The sequence below is a fragment of the Poecilia mexicana genome, unplaced genomic scaffold (genome assembly GCF_051168715.1).
Source record: "Poecilia mexicana isolate PSO_F unplaced genomic scaffold, ASM5116871v1 scaffold_15, whole genome shotgun sequence".
Classification (NCBI taxonomy): Eukaryota; Metazoa; Chordata; class Actinopteri; order Cyprinodontiformes; family Poeciliidae; genus Poecilia; species Poecilia mexicana.
In genome coordinates, this window is record NW_028263384.1 from 10287737 (window position 1) to 10302975 (window position 15239).

Sequence of the window (15239 nt, forward strand, 5' to 3'; positions counted from 1 at the left end):
TAGGGCCAAAGCCCACATGGGTTTGCCCATGTGGGCTTTGGCCCTACATGGGCAAACCCATGTGGGGCCATCGTGGAACCCGTGGACAAACCACGAAATTGTTTCTTCTCTTTTTCGCAAAACTGCAAAGGAAACACTTTCTCGCAACTCACGAAGACAACAGGATAGTTGAATTATGGCGCAACATGTTTTTTAATAACTTGACTGATTTTAATTGCGCTTACAATTCAATTCAAATACCGCGAAATTATGGTTTGTTTGTTTTTTCCGACAGCGGAATATAAACGAAGATTTGCGTACATTTGTAAAGGTTCTGCCTCCGTTTTTCTTTAAATTGTGACTAAAACACTTCAGGAAAACCTTTGGAAATGTTGCAAACTTTCCACCTGCAGCTAACTGTAGCATAAACTGTGGGTCAAACAGCTTAAAATGAAAACGATGGTTCCATTTCTCAAAGAAACGCCAGCGTATAGGTGAGTCCTGTGAGTTTCTTCCTTTTGTCTTTAGTTCCTCTTTGTGAGTTTTTTTCCGTTGGCTTTCCTGTCCCGATGCGGCTGGTTAGAGCAGCGGGACAAAGTCCGACCGCAGACTTCCTCCTGCTGGATGTATAGACATGTTTCCTCCCCGACTTATTTGCGCCGTTCAGCCATAAAATCCGCTATCTTGGCCGCACACATGAGGAAACGTTCAGTTCGAGCCCAGCGGCAGATTCCGTTTATTTAACCTCTATTTTCCTAAATTTGGAGTAAAAAAACCACCAAATTCCAGCCTAAGTTGATCACTTTTGTTTGTTTTGTTGATTGGTAGACAAACCTGAATCGAAGTAAATAAATTAAAGATGAGAGAAAGAAGGATAAAACACATAAAACAAAACGCAACATTCTACCACAAATTAGAATAACACGTATGCTGTTTTGGTGCTGCTGAAAAGGAAAAAAATAAGAAAGGATGGTTGAAGGCTGGAAATGAAGGACGAGAAGAAAAGAAGGAGGAAGAAAGTAATGGAAGAAGGAAAGAAAAAAATGAAAGGATGATGAAGAAAGGCCATAGTTTTTATTTCTTCTGTATGAATTTGTTTGAAAAGTCAAATCAAGACTGAAGATTGTTTTTAATTTCCAACATGGAGGAAATAAAAACTTTTCATCATCATTCCAACATTCTTCCTGTTGAACCAAAACTTTTTACATCAGAATGGAGCCGCAGGCCGGAAACTGTTTTCTGAAGAACTTCCGGCTAATTCTGCTGATCCGACCAGAACCAGAACAAACCACGCAGCGCCTGTTTGTGGCCACGAGAGGGCGCCACTGACCAAAGGTTCTGAGGTCAGAGCGGAAACTGCAGCTTGGTGAAACATTTAACTCAGTTGATGCAGAGCGTTTCATGCTGGTTATTTGTAAAGATACACTGTTAAAAATGATCAGCAATAATTATGATTATTTAGAGAAAAAATGGCGGTTAAAAACTTTCAAAATAAAATTTTCACTATTTATAAATGTCACAGTATAAATATTTAATTTGAAGTTATACATTTTTAGTCAACTTAATACTTATTTTTTGCTAAATATTTAGGTACCAAAGTATTTACCCTGAAACTAAACATGTAACTTTAAACAAAATATTTAATTAGCATTCTAAATGTTTAGTTTACAAAACAAATTTTTGGCTGATAAGCTAAATATTTAGTTTGGAGCTACATTTATAATTAGCACGCTATATATTTAGCCCCAAACTAAACTAAGCTAAATATTTAGCTTCAATAGCAAGCTTAATATTTAGCCTACTAGTTTAGACCAAAGTACTTGGATCTAAACTAAACATTCAGAGCTCAAACCTGATTGAAAACTAAATATCTAGTTTGTAGCTAAATGTTTAGTTTCAGAAATGTTTTAAAACTTTATCCTCATCCAGGCTGGCAGAGTTTGTGTGTTACGTTATTTTTACCCTGGGAAAATCTGGTTAACTGGGAGTTTCTATAGATAATCTGAAGTATCGTTTGGACTTTCAGTGTTGGCTTCAGCTTCTGCAAATGAAGATTAATTTATTTTTAGGTGTTCTTACACACATTCTTCTCGTTATTGGTGAATGATCAACCGCTCACTGGTTGTTATTAAATCTGTGGAAGAGTTGGTGTTGTTATGTTTGCAGCGGTTTTTATTTTCGTCCCACTGCGCCTGTTTTGTTTTTGTTGTGTGATTGCAGGTTCGGCGGCTCCGTTCGGGTCCCAGCCAGGAGTTACCAGCAGACCTCTTCACCGACGCCCACACACACTCCCTCCAGCTGACGGGCGCCATGGCAACCAGCAGAGCCATCCGGGTCCTGTGTGTGTGTGAGAGACCAGGTGTGTGTCTCATCGGTGCTTTTTTGTGTTCTCCATCGTTTCCCCTCAGGGACACAGATGAGCATCAAGCTCCACATGCATGAGGCAGATGCAGAGCAGATGGTTGATCTGCGTTTACGTTGCTAATGTGCGCAAATCTTCGTCTGTAATCTGCTAATATTGAGCAAAATAAACACAGTTTCCCAATTACTCTGTTTCTGTTAAGTAAGAAATTAAATTAAAGTTACACATGAAAAAGCTTGTTTAGGCCAGGGTTGTCCAAAGCGCGGCTCAGGGGCCATTTGTGGCCTTTGGACTGGTTTTAAGCGGTCAAAAATGATCCAGATTTGTCCCGTTGATGCAGATCAAGACTGTTCATTTATTTACAATGTAAAATGTAAAGTACAACAAAGTTTTTGTCTTTCTACAACTCTGAAATTTCCAAGTTTTTTCTAGAAAATTTTTTAGATTAATTTGAAAATTTCATAGTTTTCCAGCAAATTTTCTATTTTTCAAACTCCTAAAATTGCTTTGTTTTTCTAGAAAATTTACTAGATCAGTCCCAAAATTTATGAGTTGTTTTTTCAAGCTAATATTTGACTTTTTAAAGTCTTGAATTTCCATGTTTTTTCTTGAAAATTTCTGAGAGTAATCTCAAAATATCTGAGTTTTTTCTAGCAAATGTTTGCCTTTTCAAATTTGGAAATTTCCTTGATTTTTTTCTAGTTTCTGAGCTCAATCTCAAAAATGTTAAATTTTTTCAAGAAAATTTTAAACTTTTCAAACTCAGATATTTCCAATTTTTTTCTCCAAAATTTCTTTCACATTTTCAACTTTAGTAACTCATAAATCTCCATGTTTTTTTCTTGAAAATATCTGAGTTTAATTTGTTTTTATCTGTGAGGCCGTTTGTGCCTCAGACAACGGAAAGCAGAAGGTCGTAGTGAAGGAGAAGGCTGGACTGTTTTGAAACTTGCTTTCACTTCCTAAAGTCGAGTTTATTTTAATCCTGCTGATCGAGTTGCTCTTTTCCTGCCGCCTTTCTGTTTCTCCTTTGGGGGGTTCAGACACAAACTTAACGGATCACACTTTGTGGTCGAATGTGTTTCCAAGCATGTTGATCCTGGTCCCTGGTTTTACGATGAAGATAAAACAGAAGAGGGTTTTATTTGGTCAGAAAATGCATTTTTACTTGACTGGTAGTTTTACTGGTCAGGCAAAACACATTTAAAAACGTAACAATCATCCTAATTCTTCTTTGTTCTCTTCATCCTTCTCATTGACCAAAATGACAATAATTTATATAAGCAACAAATAATAAAGATTTTTTTCCCAATCAGTTTCCCTTAATAAGAAACTAATGAAACTTTAATAAAAACTGCAGCTGTGTGTCTGTGTCTGGTGAATTTTTGGTTAAAACGTGTTTTTCATTCTGTGTAGAAAATCCACAAATTTCACTCAAGTAAGAGTAAAAATATAATAAAATTACTCAACTAAAATACTCCTAAAAGTAAACCTTTAATTCTTTAATGCAGAATTAAAGATTAATTGGCTAATAATTATTAGACTATTGTTTAAATAGCCTTTTAATCGTGTCGGACATCTGTTTGATGTAAAAAGCAAAACAGGAGGATAAATACTTCGGGACATGACTTCATGAAATACATGACTTCGGGACTTATTGTCCCGAAGTCATGGCCCTAAAAACGGTCAATTTAAGTTTGTTTTTATTTTTTCTGGGTTTTTATTTTTTTTTTAGAACCAAGTAAAACACAAAAACCTGTTGCATGTTAAGTTTTAACATCTGCCCATATGTCTGTATGTTTCTTTTTGTCTTGATTATTTCTCTGACATCCACTTCCTGCTTCTCAGATCTGTCTGCCGCGTGCGGGTCCCGCCGGACGGTCCGGGTCGGACCCAGTTGGATGTGGACGGTACCTTGATCAGGACCCGCTTCCTGTTCCCACCTCCAGCCCGGCGGAGGGAACAATGAGGCGCAGCGGGACGCTAACAGGTGTCCACCATCAGCTGGAGGAGGACGGCCGAACCGGACCGAACATTCGGCCCGTTCGGCTCCACTAGCAGAGTCTTCCTCACGGGAGGAAGAGTGGGAGGCGCTGGCTGACATCCCCCACGGGACCGGGCCGAGCGAACAGGTGTGTCCCGGTACCAGCCTCCCGTACCGAGCCGTGGAGTTTCACCGCAGCTGGTGCGTAAATACCAGAGAAGAGGAGGAAGAGGAGGGTCCAAATTGACTAGTCGGAACAAATTCACGGGTTAGATCTTTTTAAAAAATATTATTTTTTTATATACATATTTCTCGGTTTTGGACGGACTTGCATTTTTGTCGGAGAAATTTCCAAAAGTGGGTCATCTGGTCATTTCACTATGACAACGAGAAAATCCGCCGGTGCTGCTGGAGACGTGGATCCCATCTCCACCAGCAGCAGCACCGGTACCAGCAGGCTGCCGACCCAGACCCAGCAGAGCAGCCGGAGTTCCGCCGGAAGCGACCCGGTTCCGGGCGAGGCGCCGGAGATGGTCGGAGAATTCCGGGACTGGTGCCTGAAAACGTACGGGGACTCCGGGAAGACCAAGACCGTGACCCGGCGCAAGTACGACAAAATCCTCCAGACGCTGCTGCAGGAGGGCGAGGGGGACGGCGGCCATCATCACATCAACGCCAAGTTCAAATTCTGGGTCAGGTCCAAGGGCTTCCAGGTGGGCCGAACCGGGCCGGACGGACCGGTACTGTACGTCCCCATCAAGGCAACGGTTAGTTCCCCTTTCTGTCTCTTTGTGTTTGTCCCATTTCAGGTGTGTGTGTGTGTGTGTGTGTGTGTGTGTTTTCACATGATGTGGATGAACGGACTGGTTGCCATGGTAGCGCCAAACACCTGTCTCATTAGGGTCCAATTGGACCTGTCTGTGTTTGTTTGTTTTACAGTTTGGTAGTAATTAGTTACATTTACTCTATTATTTTTGCTTGAGTAACTTCTTTTAAATGTCCTTTAGGAGTATTTGTACTACTTTTACTTGAGTAATTCTGCTCTTACTGGAGTAAAATCTCTGGATTTTCTACCCACTGAATGAAACACAAACATGTTTTAACCAAACATTCACCAGACACAGACTCACACCTGCAGTTTCTGTTAAAGTTTCTGAACTTTCTTATTGAAAGAATGTGATTTGGAAAAATGGTCTTTTGCCTAATTTTGTTGTTTTTTTGTTACTTATATGAATTATTGTCATTGTAGCTGGCAGCTAGCAGCTACATTTCTGCATATAATTGCGCAATTTGACATGTCGAAGCTAGCTAGTAGCTGTTAGCTAGTAGCTGCGTTTCTATTGAACGTGTAATTGCGCAATTTTGCATTTTGAAGCTAGCTAGTAGCTGCTAACTGTTAGCTAGCAGCTGCGTTTGCATTGACCATATAAAAGCTCAATCTGACATTTCGAAGCTAGCTTGAAATAATGCCGCCACCTTGTGGTAGCAGTGAGACATGACAGCCTGTTGAAATGAAAAACAACATTCAAGTTCAAACAAATCAGTTTGAATTAAGCTATTAAAGTGAATTTTAATGGCTAACAGGAGAGGAAGGTTAAAGAAAACAATAATTTGGAGGATTTTATAACCAACCGTGTTTCTTTTGTTCTCTTCCTCTGAGTGAGAGTCAAACTCTGCTGCTTCTTCCAGCTGTATTTATGTTTCAAATCATCACTGTGTTTATTCTGTTTTTCTTCTTTATGTGTCACACTGAGAGGGATGTGACCTTCCTGCAGCAACTGTCTATCAGGCAGCCTGTGTGTTTACACTCCAGCGAAGTGTGTGTCTGTCTGCACGACTGGGTGTGAGACACGATGATCCATTTATTACTCAGCTGAGACGATGAAAATGCATCCAGAGACGTAAAACGATGAACAGGCTCCGGACTGAATCGGGAATAAAAGCAAAAACTGAGGAAAATTTACACTTAATCAGAGTTAAACAGTGAGAAAAGGTCAAGAGACAAACAGCTGCTAACTGTTTTGTTTTTAATAGTCACCTTGTAGACGTCAAGTCATTCTAACTAGTGGTAGGTTGTCTTTATTTCAGTCTATAATTAACTAATTGCATTTTGATCAAACTATATATAGACAAAACAAGCTACATTTTTTATTCAAAACCCATTGATGTTGCTAAATTATTGAATAATATACATGAGCTTAACAGCAAACATATTAATTGATGTAATCTATTATTTGGGCAATTCTAAAAGTGTGTTTTGGCAGTGCAGTCCGGAGTAGTCTGGCTGCAGTTTGTAACTTTTACAAAAAATGTTTTTTACATTTTTGTTAAAACTCTCTATGTTGTGACCGTTTGTTATGAGACAGATAATCTGTGAAAAGATTGATCTGCTCCACCTCCTCCCTGAGCTGCCATTGAAGAAATGGCGGGTGTTAGCGCTGTCAATCATTCTCATAAACGTGCTGATAAATGTGCTAATTCCAGAGAATCAACTTAAAGTTACAGGAAAACCATTCATCTGCCGTCGGAACTACGATAACTAGCCTTAGCATTTGCTGGTGGCGCGCACGCATGCATGATTTACAGCGCCAAGTCCCGCCTCCGAGCTCTGATTGGTTGTTTCTACTTAGCACTGGGAGAAGGCAGAGGAAGCCCAATATCTTTCAGATTATCTATCTCGTACCAAAGTGGTGACAGTTTCAACAAATATGTAAATAAAATAATTTTTATAAAAGCTTCTGCAGTTTTAATGCCAGTAGATCAATATGTGCACCGGTCCCAACATTTACAACAAATTCTAGATCGGGTATCAGTGATGATGTGCCTGATCTATAAGGCCAGGTTTATTCGGATCTATTCAGTCTAATTCTATGTTTTGTTCTCTCAGCGACATTATGCTTTTTTATTTATTATTATTATTAATTCCCAATTTCTTTTTCTGAACAACTTCAAAAATAGTTTGTTGCAGTTTATTTTTACAAGTTTGACTAAAATAGTGAATCTGTTTCAGTTTCTGTATTATTTATTTTCCATTAGCTGTTTTATTCCTAATCGATTGAATAAAACAAAGTTAAAGTTGTGTTTCTATTCAGTCCAGCTTCATTAGCAGATTATTTCACTCATAAAAACAAGTTTTTCCTAATAATCTGCATGTGAAACTTTTTATCAATATTTAATAATAATTGACCTAAAACAAACTTCTCTGTCTTACTGAAAAGTTATTTAATATTTTTACTGGAAACTAAACCAAAATACATTGTAAGATTAAGTGTTTTTGCAGTGAACACTTTAGGTTTTGTGTTTTTGCAGTGCATTTCTATTTTCTAAGTTTGGGTTAAAAAACAATTCATTTTAACAGCTTCTCTCCTATTAAAGTTTACGCCTTAAAAACTGAGATTTTACCCTGGAGGAAACATGAAACAGGAGAAAGGAGGGAAAAAGCTGCTCCATTAACTGGTTTTTAGTCTCTAACCTTGACTGAAAGCTAAAATGTTTTCTTTTTTTGTTTTTTCTGAACGCGCTCTCTATCCTCCCCCCTCTGTTTCCTGCTGTTGCCATGGCGACCAAGGTAAAAAGAAAATTAACGCGAGTCTTAATTAGACAGCAAGGCTTCAATTACCTTCATTCCTCCGGCCCACTCCTCCTCCTCCTCTGACCTTCTCCTCGTTTCACCGCCGCACCCGAAAGGCAGCGTGGTGAATCGCCATGGAGACGGGGTCATCACAGGTCACGTTAACCCCTTAGGGGTCCAGACCCACAGAACAAACCAACCAGACTCGGGGAGGATAAATGTGCTGCACTTTTTTTATTTAAAGGGGCAGTATTCTATAAAACTGACTTTTTTTTCTTTTTAGCTTTTTTATTGTTTTAAAATATTTTATCATTAAAACAGAACCTGGAGTTGCTTTGATTCTCTCATGCATGTTTGAAGAATCCTCTAATCTCCATGGCAACCATTCAGCTGTACAAAACGCCTGCTGAGACAAAGCTGCGCCCATTTCCACAAAGCTCCTCCCCCATTCAGCTCCTCCAGACTAGCAGCAGCAGTTAGCCGACACCTGGTCCGTTCAGCTCCTAAGAACGGTTTTAAATGGCATCATGGAGAAACATTGTCGTGATGTCAGAAAGGGTTGGAGATTCTTAAAGAGACAGAAGCCCCATTTCAAGGCGTCAGATAAATTTATGATGCAAAGTCAAATGTCTTTTAAGTTGTTTTTGTTGTAGGAAACATTTTTGTAACAACAGCGAATATAGCAGCTCTGGGAGGAGGAGGAGGAGATCGATCTTTTCACAGATTATCTGTCTCACAACAAACCATCACAACATGCAAAGGGGCAGTGTTATGTGTTGACATGATGGCCATTTTACAGCACAATAAAGTCACTATTATTATGAACAGTTATTGTGAAAATACTACATATGTGAAATGTGACTTAAAAGAAATATTACTTTGTAATTTATTGCCTTGAAATTGGCTGCTGTCTCTTTAAATACTTCTCTGAACTTTCAGGAAGTCATCCCAACATGGCTCCTCTGTTAACCCTTCAATGTTTTTACCAGCGTAGCTTTGAGCAGCAGCTCCGACAATGAGCTCAGCAGTTCCACCAACTATTTGCTAATTGCTTCTGGCTAGTCTGAAGGAGCTCAGAGGGGGAGGAGCTTACTCCTTGAAGGCGGGGCTAGGTCCACCCAGGTGTTTTTTACAGGTGAATGGTTGCCATAGAGATTAAAGCTTTTGATTGCATGAAAGAATCAAAGCAACACTCCAGTTCTGTTTTCTAACATGATGTAATGCTAAAAAAGTTTATTTTACATGAGACTTCCCTTTAATAAATATAGAAAACACATATTCTGAAGAAGTACCGGTTTCTCTGGAGGATTTTTTCACTTATAACTTTGTAGAAAAACGTGTTGAGAGGATAAAGTTTGATTTCCGGATGTGTTCATGTGTCAGGGTTTCTGTTTGGATGAGGACGAAGGCCGGCGGTAATGATGGAGGGGGGAGGGGGGCTCAGAGCGTATCCTAGCAACAGGCTGGTTTGGAAACGGTGAGGACGGGAATAGTGGGTCAGAACGAGATGGGAAATGAAAGGCTGACACGCGGTAATTTGTGGAGGTGAAAACAATCAGAGAGGAAAGAGAGGAGATCCTTTTTACAGAAAGAACAGAAATGGTTTTCACGCTCTGGGGTTGCTGGTGATGGAGAGCGGTGAGGTGGCGCGCTCGCTGCTGGAGGCTGTGGGTTTGAATCCCAGAAGGACACGTCTCCCTGAGGATGTTGGGTTTTCTCCGGGTACTCCTGGTTCACACGGAAAGATTTTAAAGTTGTGGGTAGGCCTGTTGCAGTCGGTTAAAAAATAAATGAATCGCATCATGAATAATTCATGATGCAAACTCAATAATTTTCATTTGCGTAATTTTTTTCTTTCTGCCAAAAGTTGTATAAAAGTCTTCAGTTCCTTTGCTCTTCATTTGTTTAGAGACTTCATAATTAGTTTTATTTGTTGTTTATTTAGGATATTTAAAATGTCTTCCAGTTTCAGTGTTAAATGTTCATTAGAATTTAAAGTTGTTGATCTTTGACAATCTGTTACTTCATTGTTTTGCCATTACCTTTATTTTACTTGAAAATCGTCTTAAAACAATTTATTGTCCAGTAACCTTTGTTTTAGTGGAAAGCCTGGCCTTCGGGTGTTGCAGTCCAGCAGATTCGGTTCAATTGGAACCAAAATTGCAACATTTGTTACATTTTCTGAGTCAAAACAACCAAATTTGAGCAACCTGTTCCCCTCCTCACCTGTGGGGGCGCTACACCAAGAACCACTGAAGGAAACTACAAAAAGTATTTGAAGACATTGAGTGCAACTTCCTTGTCAGATTTTAGCGGTTGTAGGATTTCTCTTTTGTGTTTGGCGAAAAACCACCAGCTGTTTCTGCTGCTAATGCTAGGCTAGCTCGTTTGTCTTGGTTGTATTTACCCAGAATGCTCTGAGCTGTAGTCCAACAGTATTGGGTGGTGAGGTTTGGTCTGCTTTAATCTGACTCCAGTCCGTTTAACTAGAAAGCCTGATCCGTTTGTCAAAATGTGACTGCTGATCAAACCAAACCAGCCTCAGTTTGGTTAAAATGAACTCTGGTTTGGTTGGAATGCAAATGTAAACGCCAAGCGGACTAGAGACCGCTTCAAAGGCAGGAAGTGAACTACAGCGCAGGGCATTCTGGGTAAATACAACCAAACCAAATGCATTAGCCTATTGCTAGCGGGATAAACGACTCATGGTCTTTAGACAAAGAGTAAAGAGAAATCCTCCAACCGCTAAAATCTGACGCCTTCGTTTTGTTAACAGTTTGTGAAGAAGGAAGTTGTGCTTCAGAGGTTTTTGTGTCGTTTCCTTCAGTGGTTCTTGGGGCAGCGCCCCCACAGGCCAGGAGGGGACATGTTGCTCAAAGGGTTTGGTTGGTTTGACTCAGAAAATGTAACAAATGTTGCAGCCGAACCGAGTCTTTGAGGTGGGAAAACACCCTTAATCATGATAATCAGACGTCATTGAGAAGGATCAAGAATCAATAAAAATCTGTGATCCAAGCTTTAGACCAAATTAATAAATATTTGTGAGTGTTTGGCTGGTGGTGTGGTGTGTTTAGTTTTCCATTCACTCAGTGGGTCTGACTCTGACTTGTCTGCAGGCCCAGTAGAAAGTCTGCGGGGCGTTTCTGACTGCCTGCCCTGCTTTAAGACGTCCCTGGAACACAACATCTACATACACACTACATGCATCACTCTGTGTGTGTGTGTGTGTGTGTCTCTGCTGTCACATATGCTCCAGTCCCAGGCCGTGATGTGCCCTGCAACAGGGGAGTCCGCAGTTGTCCGCCATCTTTGTTCCTGTTTGGAAAGGCTTCTGCTCATTTTTCTCTGTTTGTTTTAGCTTCTGTTGCTAAACTGTGTTACCATCTGATGCTGCCAGTCAGAAGCTAATTAAAGGAGCTGGAAGACGACAGTCAGGTCTCCTGAAGTCAAGGATGAACAGCCATGTGTTTTGGTTTAGCATCATACGAAGTGCTGGCATCAGGCGTGGTGAAGGACAAACATGCCCTCGCTTTTCATGCATCACCACCAATCTATCTGTGTGTGTGTGCGCGTGTGTGTGTGTGTGTGTCCTAAGGCTGTGCTGTGTGGTACTCAGGCTCTCATTTAGCAGGCAGATGGAAAAGGGCAGTGCTGGCCCGTCATACTGTAAATACAAATCAGAAGAAGCACCTTACTCTGTCTGAGGTCACATGTCACCACAACAAAACGTTTCATGTTTAGTACCGGGATCAACGGTTTGCTTCCTGGGAAGTTAGTTTCTGTTCAGATATTCAAACAAATCAGATTTATCCAGATTTTAGATCATGGTCTGCAGTAGTTAGTAGCTCTAACCCTAAAGCACTAATCATAAATATTAGTTCCACTAATGTTACAATGTATTTATCGATATGTAAGCTAGTGCTTTAGAATTAATCTGGAAAATAAAACTAAATGCACTACACATTGTCAAAGTTACCATGACACTGAAGCGAGAAGTAAAAGAAAAAAAATAGCTCTGCCAAAATTTACCAAACTGAAATGTCAACACAAATGTCAAACTTTATCCAGTTTATGGAGAGCAGCTACAATATATCCTGAAAAATAATTTGGGAGAAGCTAAGTGAGCCAAACATTTTCAAAGTTGCCAAAAAATTAGCTCCGCTGTTAGCAACGTGTGGCTATCATTGACGTTTTCACTTACGAGAAGGAATCGGATCAACTGATTGAACTTCAGTTCATTGAGTTTATATCTGATGTTTTACACCAAGAAGGTGAAGACAGAACTGGTTTCATCTTCACACCCACGCACACGCAAACACACGCACACACAAACGCACGCACACACAAACGCACGAACGCACGCACAAACGCACGCACGCACAAACGCACGCACACACAAACGCACAAACGCACGCACGCACGCACACACAAACGCACGAATGCACGCACACGCAAACACACGCACACACAAACGCACGCACACACAAACGCACGAACGCACGCACGCACAAACGCACGCACACACAAACGCACAAACGCACGCACACGCAAACATACGCACGCACAAACGCACGCACACACAAACGCACGCACGCACGCACACACAAACGCACAAACGCATGCACGCACGCACACGCAAACGCACGCACAAACGCACGAACGCACACACAAACGCACAAACGCATGCACGCACGCACACGCAAACGCACGCACACACAAACGCACAAACGCACGCACGCACGCACACACAAACGCACAAACGCACGCACGCACGCACACACAAACGCACGAACGCACGCACACGCAAACGCACGCACACACAAACGCACAAACGCACGCACGCACGCACACACAAACGCACAAACGCACGCACGCACGCACACACAAACGCACAAACGCACACACAAACGCACAAACGCACGCACGAATGCACAAACGCACGCACAAACGCACGCACAAACGCACGCACGAATGCACAAACGCACGCACACACAAACGCACAAACGCACGCACGAATGCACAAACGCACGCACGAATGCACAAACGCACGCACACACAAACGCACAAACGCACGCACACACGCACACACACACACACACACACACGAACGCACACAGGCAGGCACGCACAAACGCACACACTCACACAAATGCACGCAAACACAAACACACGCACACGCACACCTGCTGTCTGTCGCAGCAGACAGGTTCCCTGCTTGCTCTCCGCTGGATGTTTGACCCAGTTTGCTCTACAGAAACACAACAGGAAGGCCTTCATGACCTTTAAACTCTCATCATCTGTCAGCCCAGAAACCTGCATATTCTCATGTTTCCCACGCGGATCCTGTTGTGGTTAAACATGACTTTAGCTCACATGAAAGAATACATTCTCAGAGATTTCTGAACATCCTGTGTGAACATTTTGGATTTTGATGGGATTTTCATGGAGACACTGATATAAATTTTTATTTGCTTGTTTTATTTCTTTCATTTACAGTTAAAAATGTTGATTTAAAATAAAAATCTTATATTCTCTCAAAAGTCAATTCACATCACCTGAATTTTATTGCATAAAAATACAGTTTATTCAAATCTCCATGTTGTTTTTTTAAACTTTTATTTGTCAACAGATGTGAGAATTTTCATATCCATCTAGTCAAATTATAAAACCTTTACTTATTCGTTAAAGCACTTCTTGGTATCGCTAACTAAGACGCTAGTTGCGCTAACCATGAAGATCCACTCATAAACAGCTCCGCTAACGCTAAGCGCTATACCAACAAGGTAGTTAGCAGAAGCTAATGCTACAGCGGTAGATGCCACCATGTTGATGCCCAACATGGGGCACAGTATCGTGTAATGCCCTCCACAATGTCAAACCCAGGCAAATCTGAGACTCTTCTCCACTCAGTAACAGCATCCACACTGATGGATGATCGGGGATCCAGCTGGTTTATCTGGTTGAACCCAGATGTTGTCTCAGCAGTGGGTTCCAGCTGGCGCTGTGTTTCTAGATCTTTCTAGCTCTTTCTGGATCTTTCTGGATCTTTCTGGATGTTGTTTTAAAGTCGGTCTCCTTTCTGTCCCCAGTGTGCGGATGGCGTGTCGGGCGGAGACCCGTCCCTGAAGCGGGTGGCGGTGGTGGAGGATTTCTTTGATATAATTTACGCCATGCACGTGGAGATCGGCACCGATCCAGGAAAAACTCCCAAACACGCCGGCCAGAAGAAGACATACAAAGCCGTGAGTGTTTCTCACCTGAGCGACGATTTCTCTCCTGCAGATCTGGAGCTGAACCAACGTTTCTCTCCGTTTGCTCCCAGTTGTTTAAAGTTTCTGCTGGGAAGAAAATGGATTACAAACTTATTTTATTTGTTTTTTTCCATTAACTATATGAAACCTGGAGATGTAGGTTTATTAATTTAGTGCAGCGCGCCACAGCAAAGGGAAAATAGCGCATAAAAACAACTCAAACCCACTCCTAATCTGACAGTCATATGTGCTGATATTAGTGTTTTTGGGGAGAAATATTTGACCTGTTGTGATTATTGATCAACACCAGAAATGTTGGAATGCTTGCTGATGAAAACTTTTAACTTTAATAAATGTTTGCTTAGAATCTGAAAATGTCTTAACTGTGAGAAATGAAAAAAGTTAATGTCAGTAATAATTTAAAGTAAAATGTGCTGATGACTCATCCAGTCAGTTTGCATATTTATACCTAAAATAAACATCAACAGTCGCTGTGTTTCACTGACAGCTGCTCATGCTGCCCTCTGCTGGTCAAAACATGAACTTACAATAAACTCACTACTTCCTCTTCATAACTTTTCTACACGTTATTACCTTACAATTTTTACATATATGTTCTGTCTAGAAATATTTTAGATACATTCAAAGTAAATAAATAACACTATAAACAATTAAGTGACAGAAGACAGATTTTTGTCATCAGAATGTAAATAATGTTTTTAAATAAATAAAAACTAACATAAAAGAATATAAGAAATTATCTTAATCAACAATTTATTTAATATTATATATTTTAATGACTGAGGGAGTCAGACAGAAAAAGATCTGGTGCAGCGTTTCACTCCTTCTGTATTTGATCTATTACGGCATGTTAGGGTCATTGTAGATGGAAAAACAAGGAAATTTCTGCCCAAAAAATTCTGAAATTTTGAGGTTAATCTCCAAAATTTACTTTAAAAGTCCAAGGAAATTTCTGAGCCCAAAAAGTCAAAAATTCACGAATTTTGAAATTATTTTCTAGAGTTTTCTGAGTTTCAGAAGTCAAAAGTTTTAGACTTTATTTTCATTTCTAGTTGTTTTTATAAGTTTTCT

General features: G+C 40.6%; 1 protein-coding gene across 1 annotated transcript in view; it reads left to right on the forward strand.

Moving 5' to 3' along the window:
• Positions 1-4705: 4705 nt before the first annotated feature.
• Positions 4706-15239, forward strand: part of LOC148155298 (nucleolar protein 4-like) — a 40362-nt gene continuing 29828 nt past the window's right edge. The window contains exons 1-2 of the mRNA XM_088013439.1: positions 4706-5092; positions 13986-14138. Of these exons, the coding sequence (XP_087869565.1) occupies positions 4706-5092; positions 13986-14138 (540 nt within the window). The remainder of the gene's footprint in view (positions 5093-13985; positions 14139-15239) is intronic.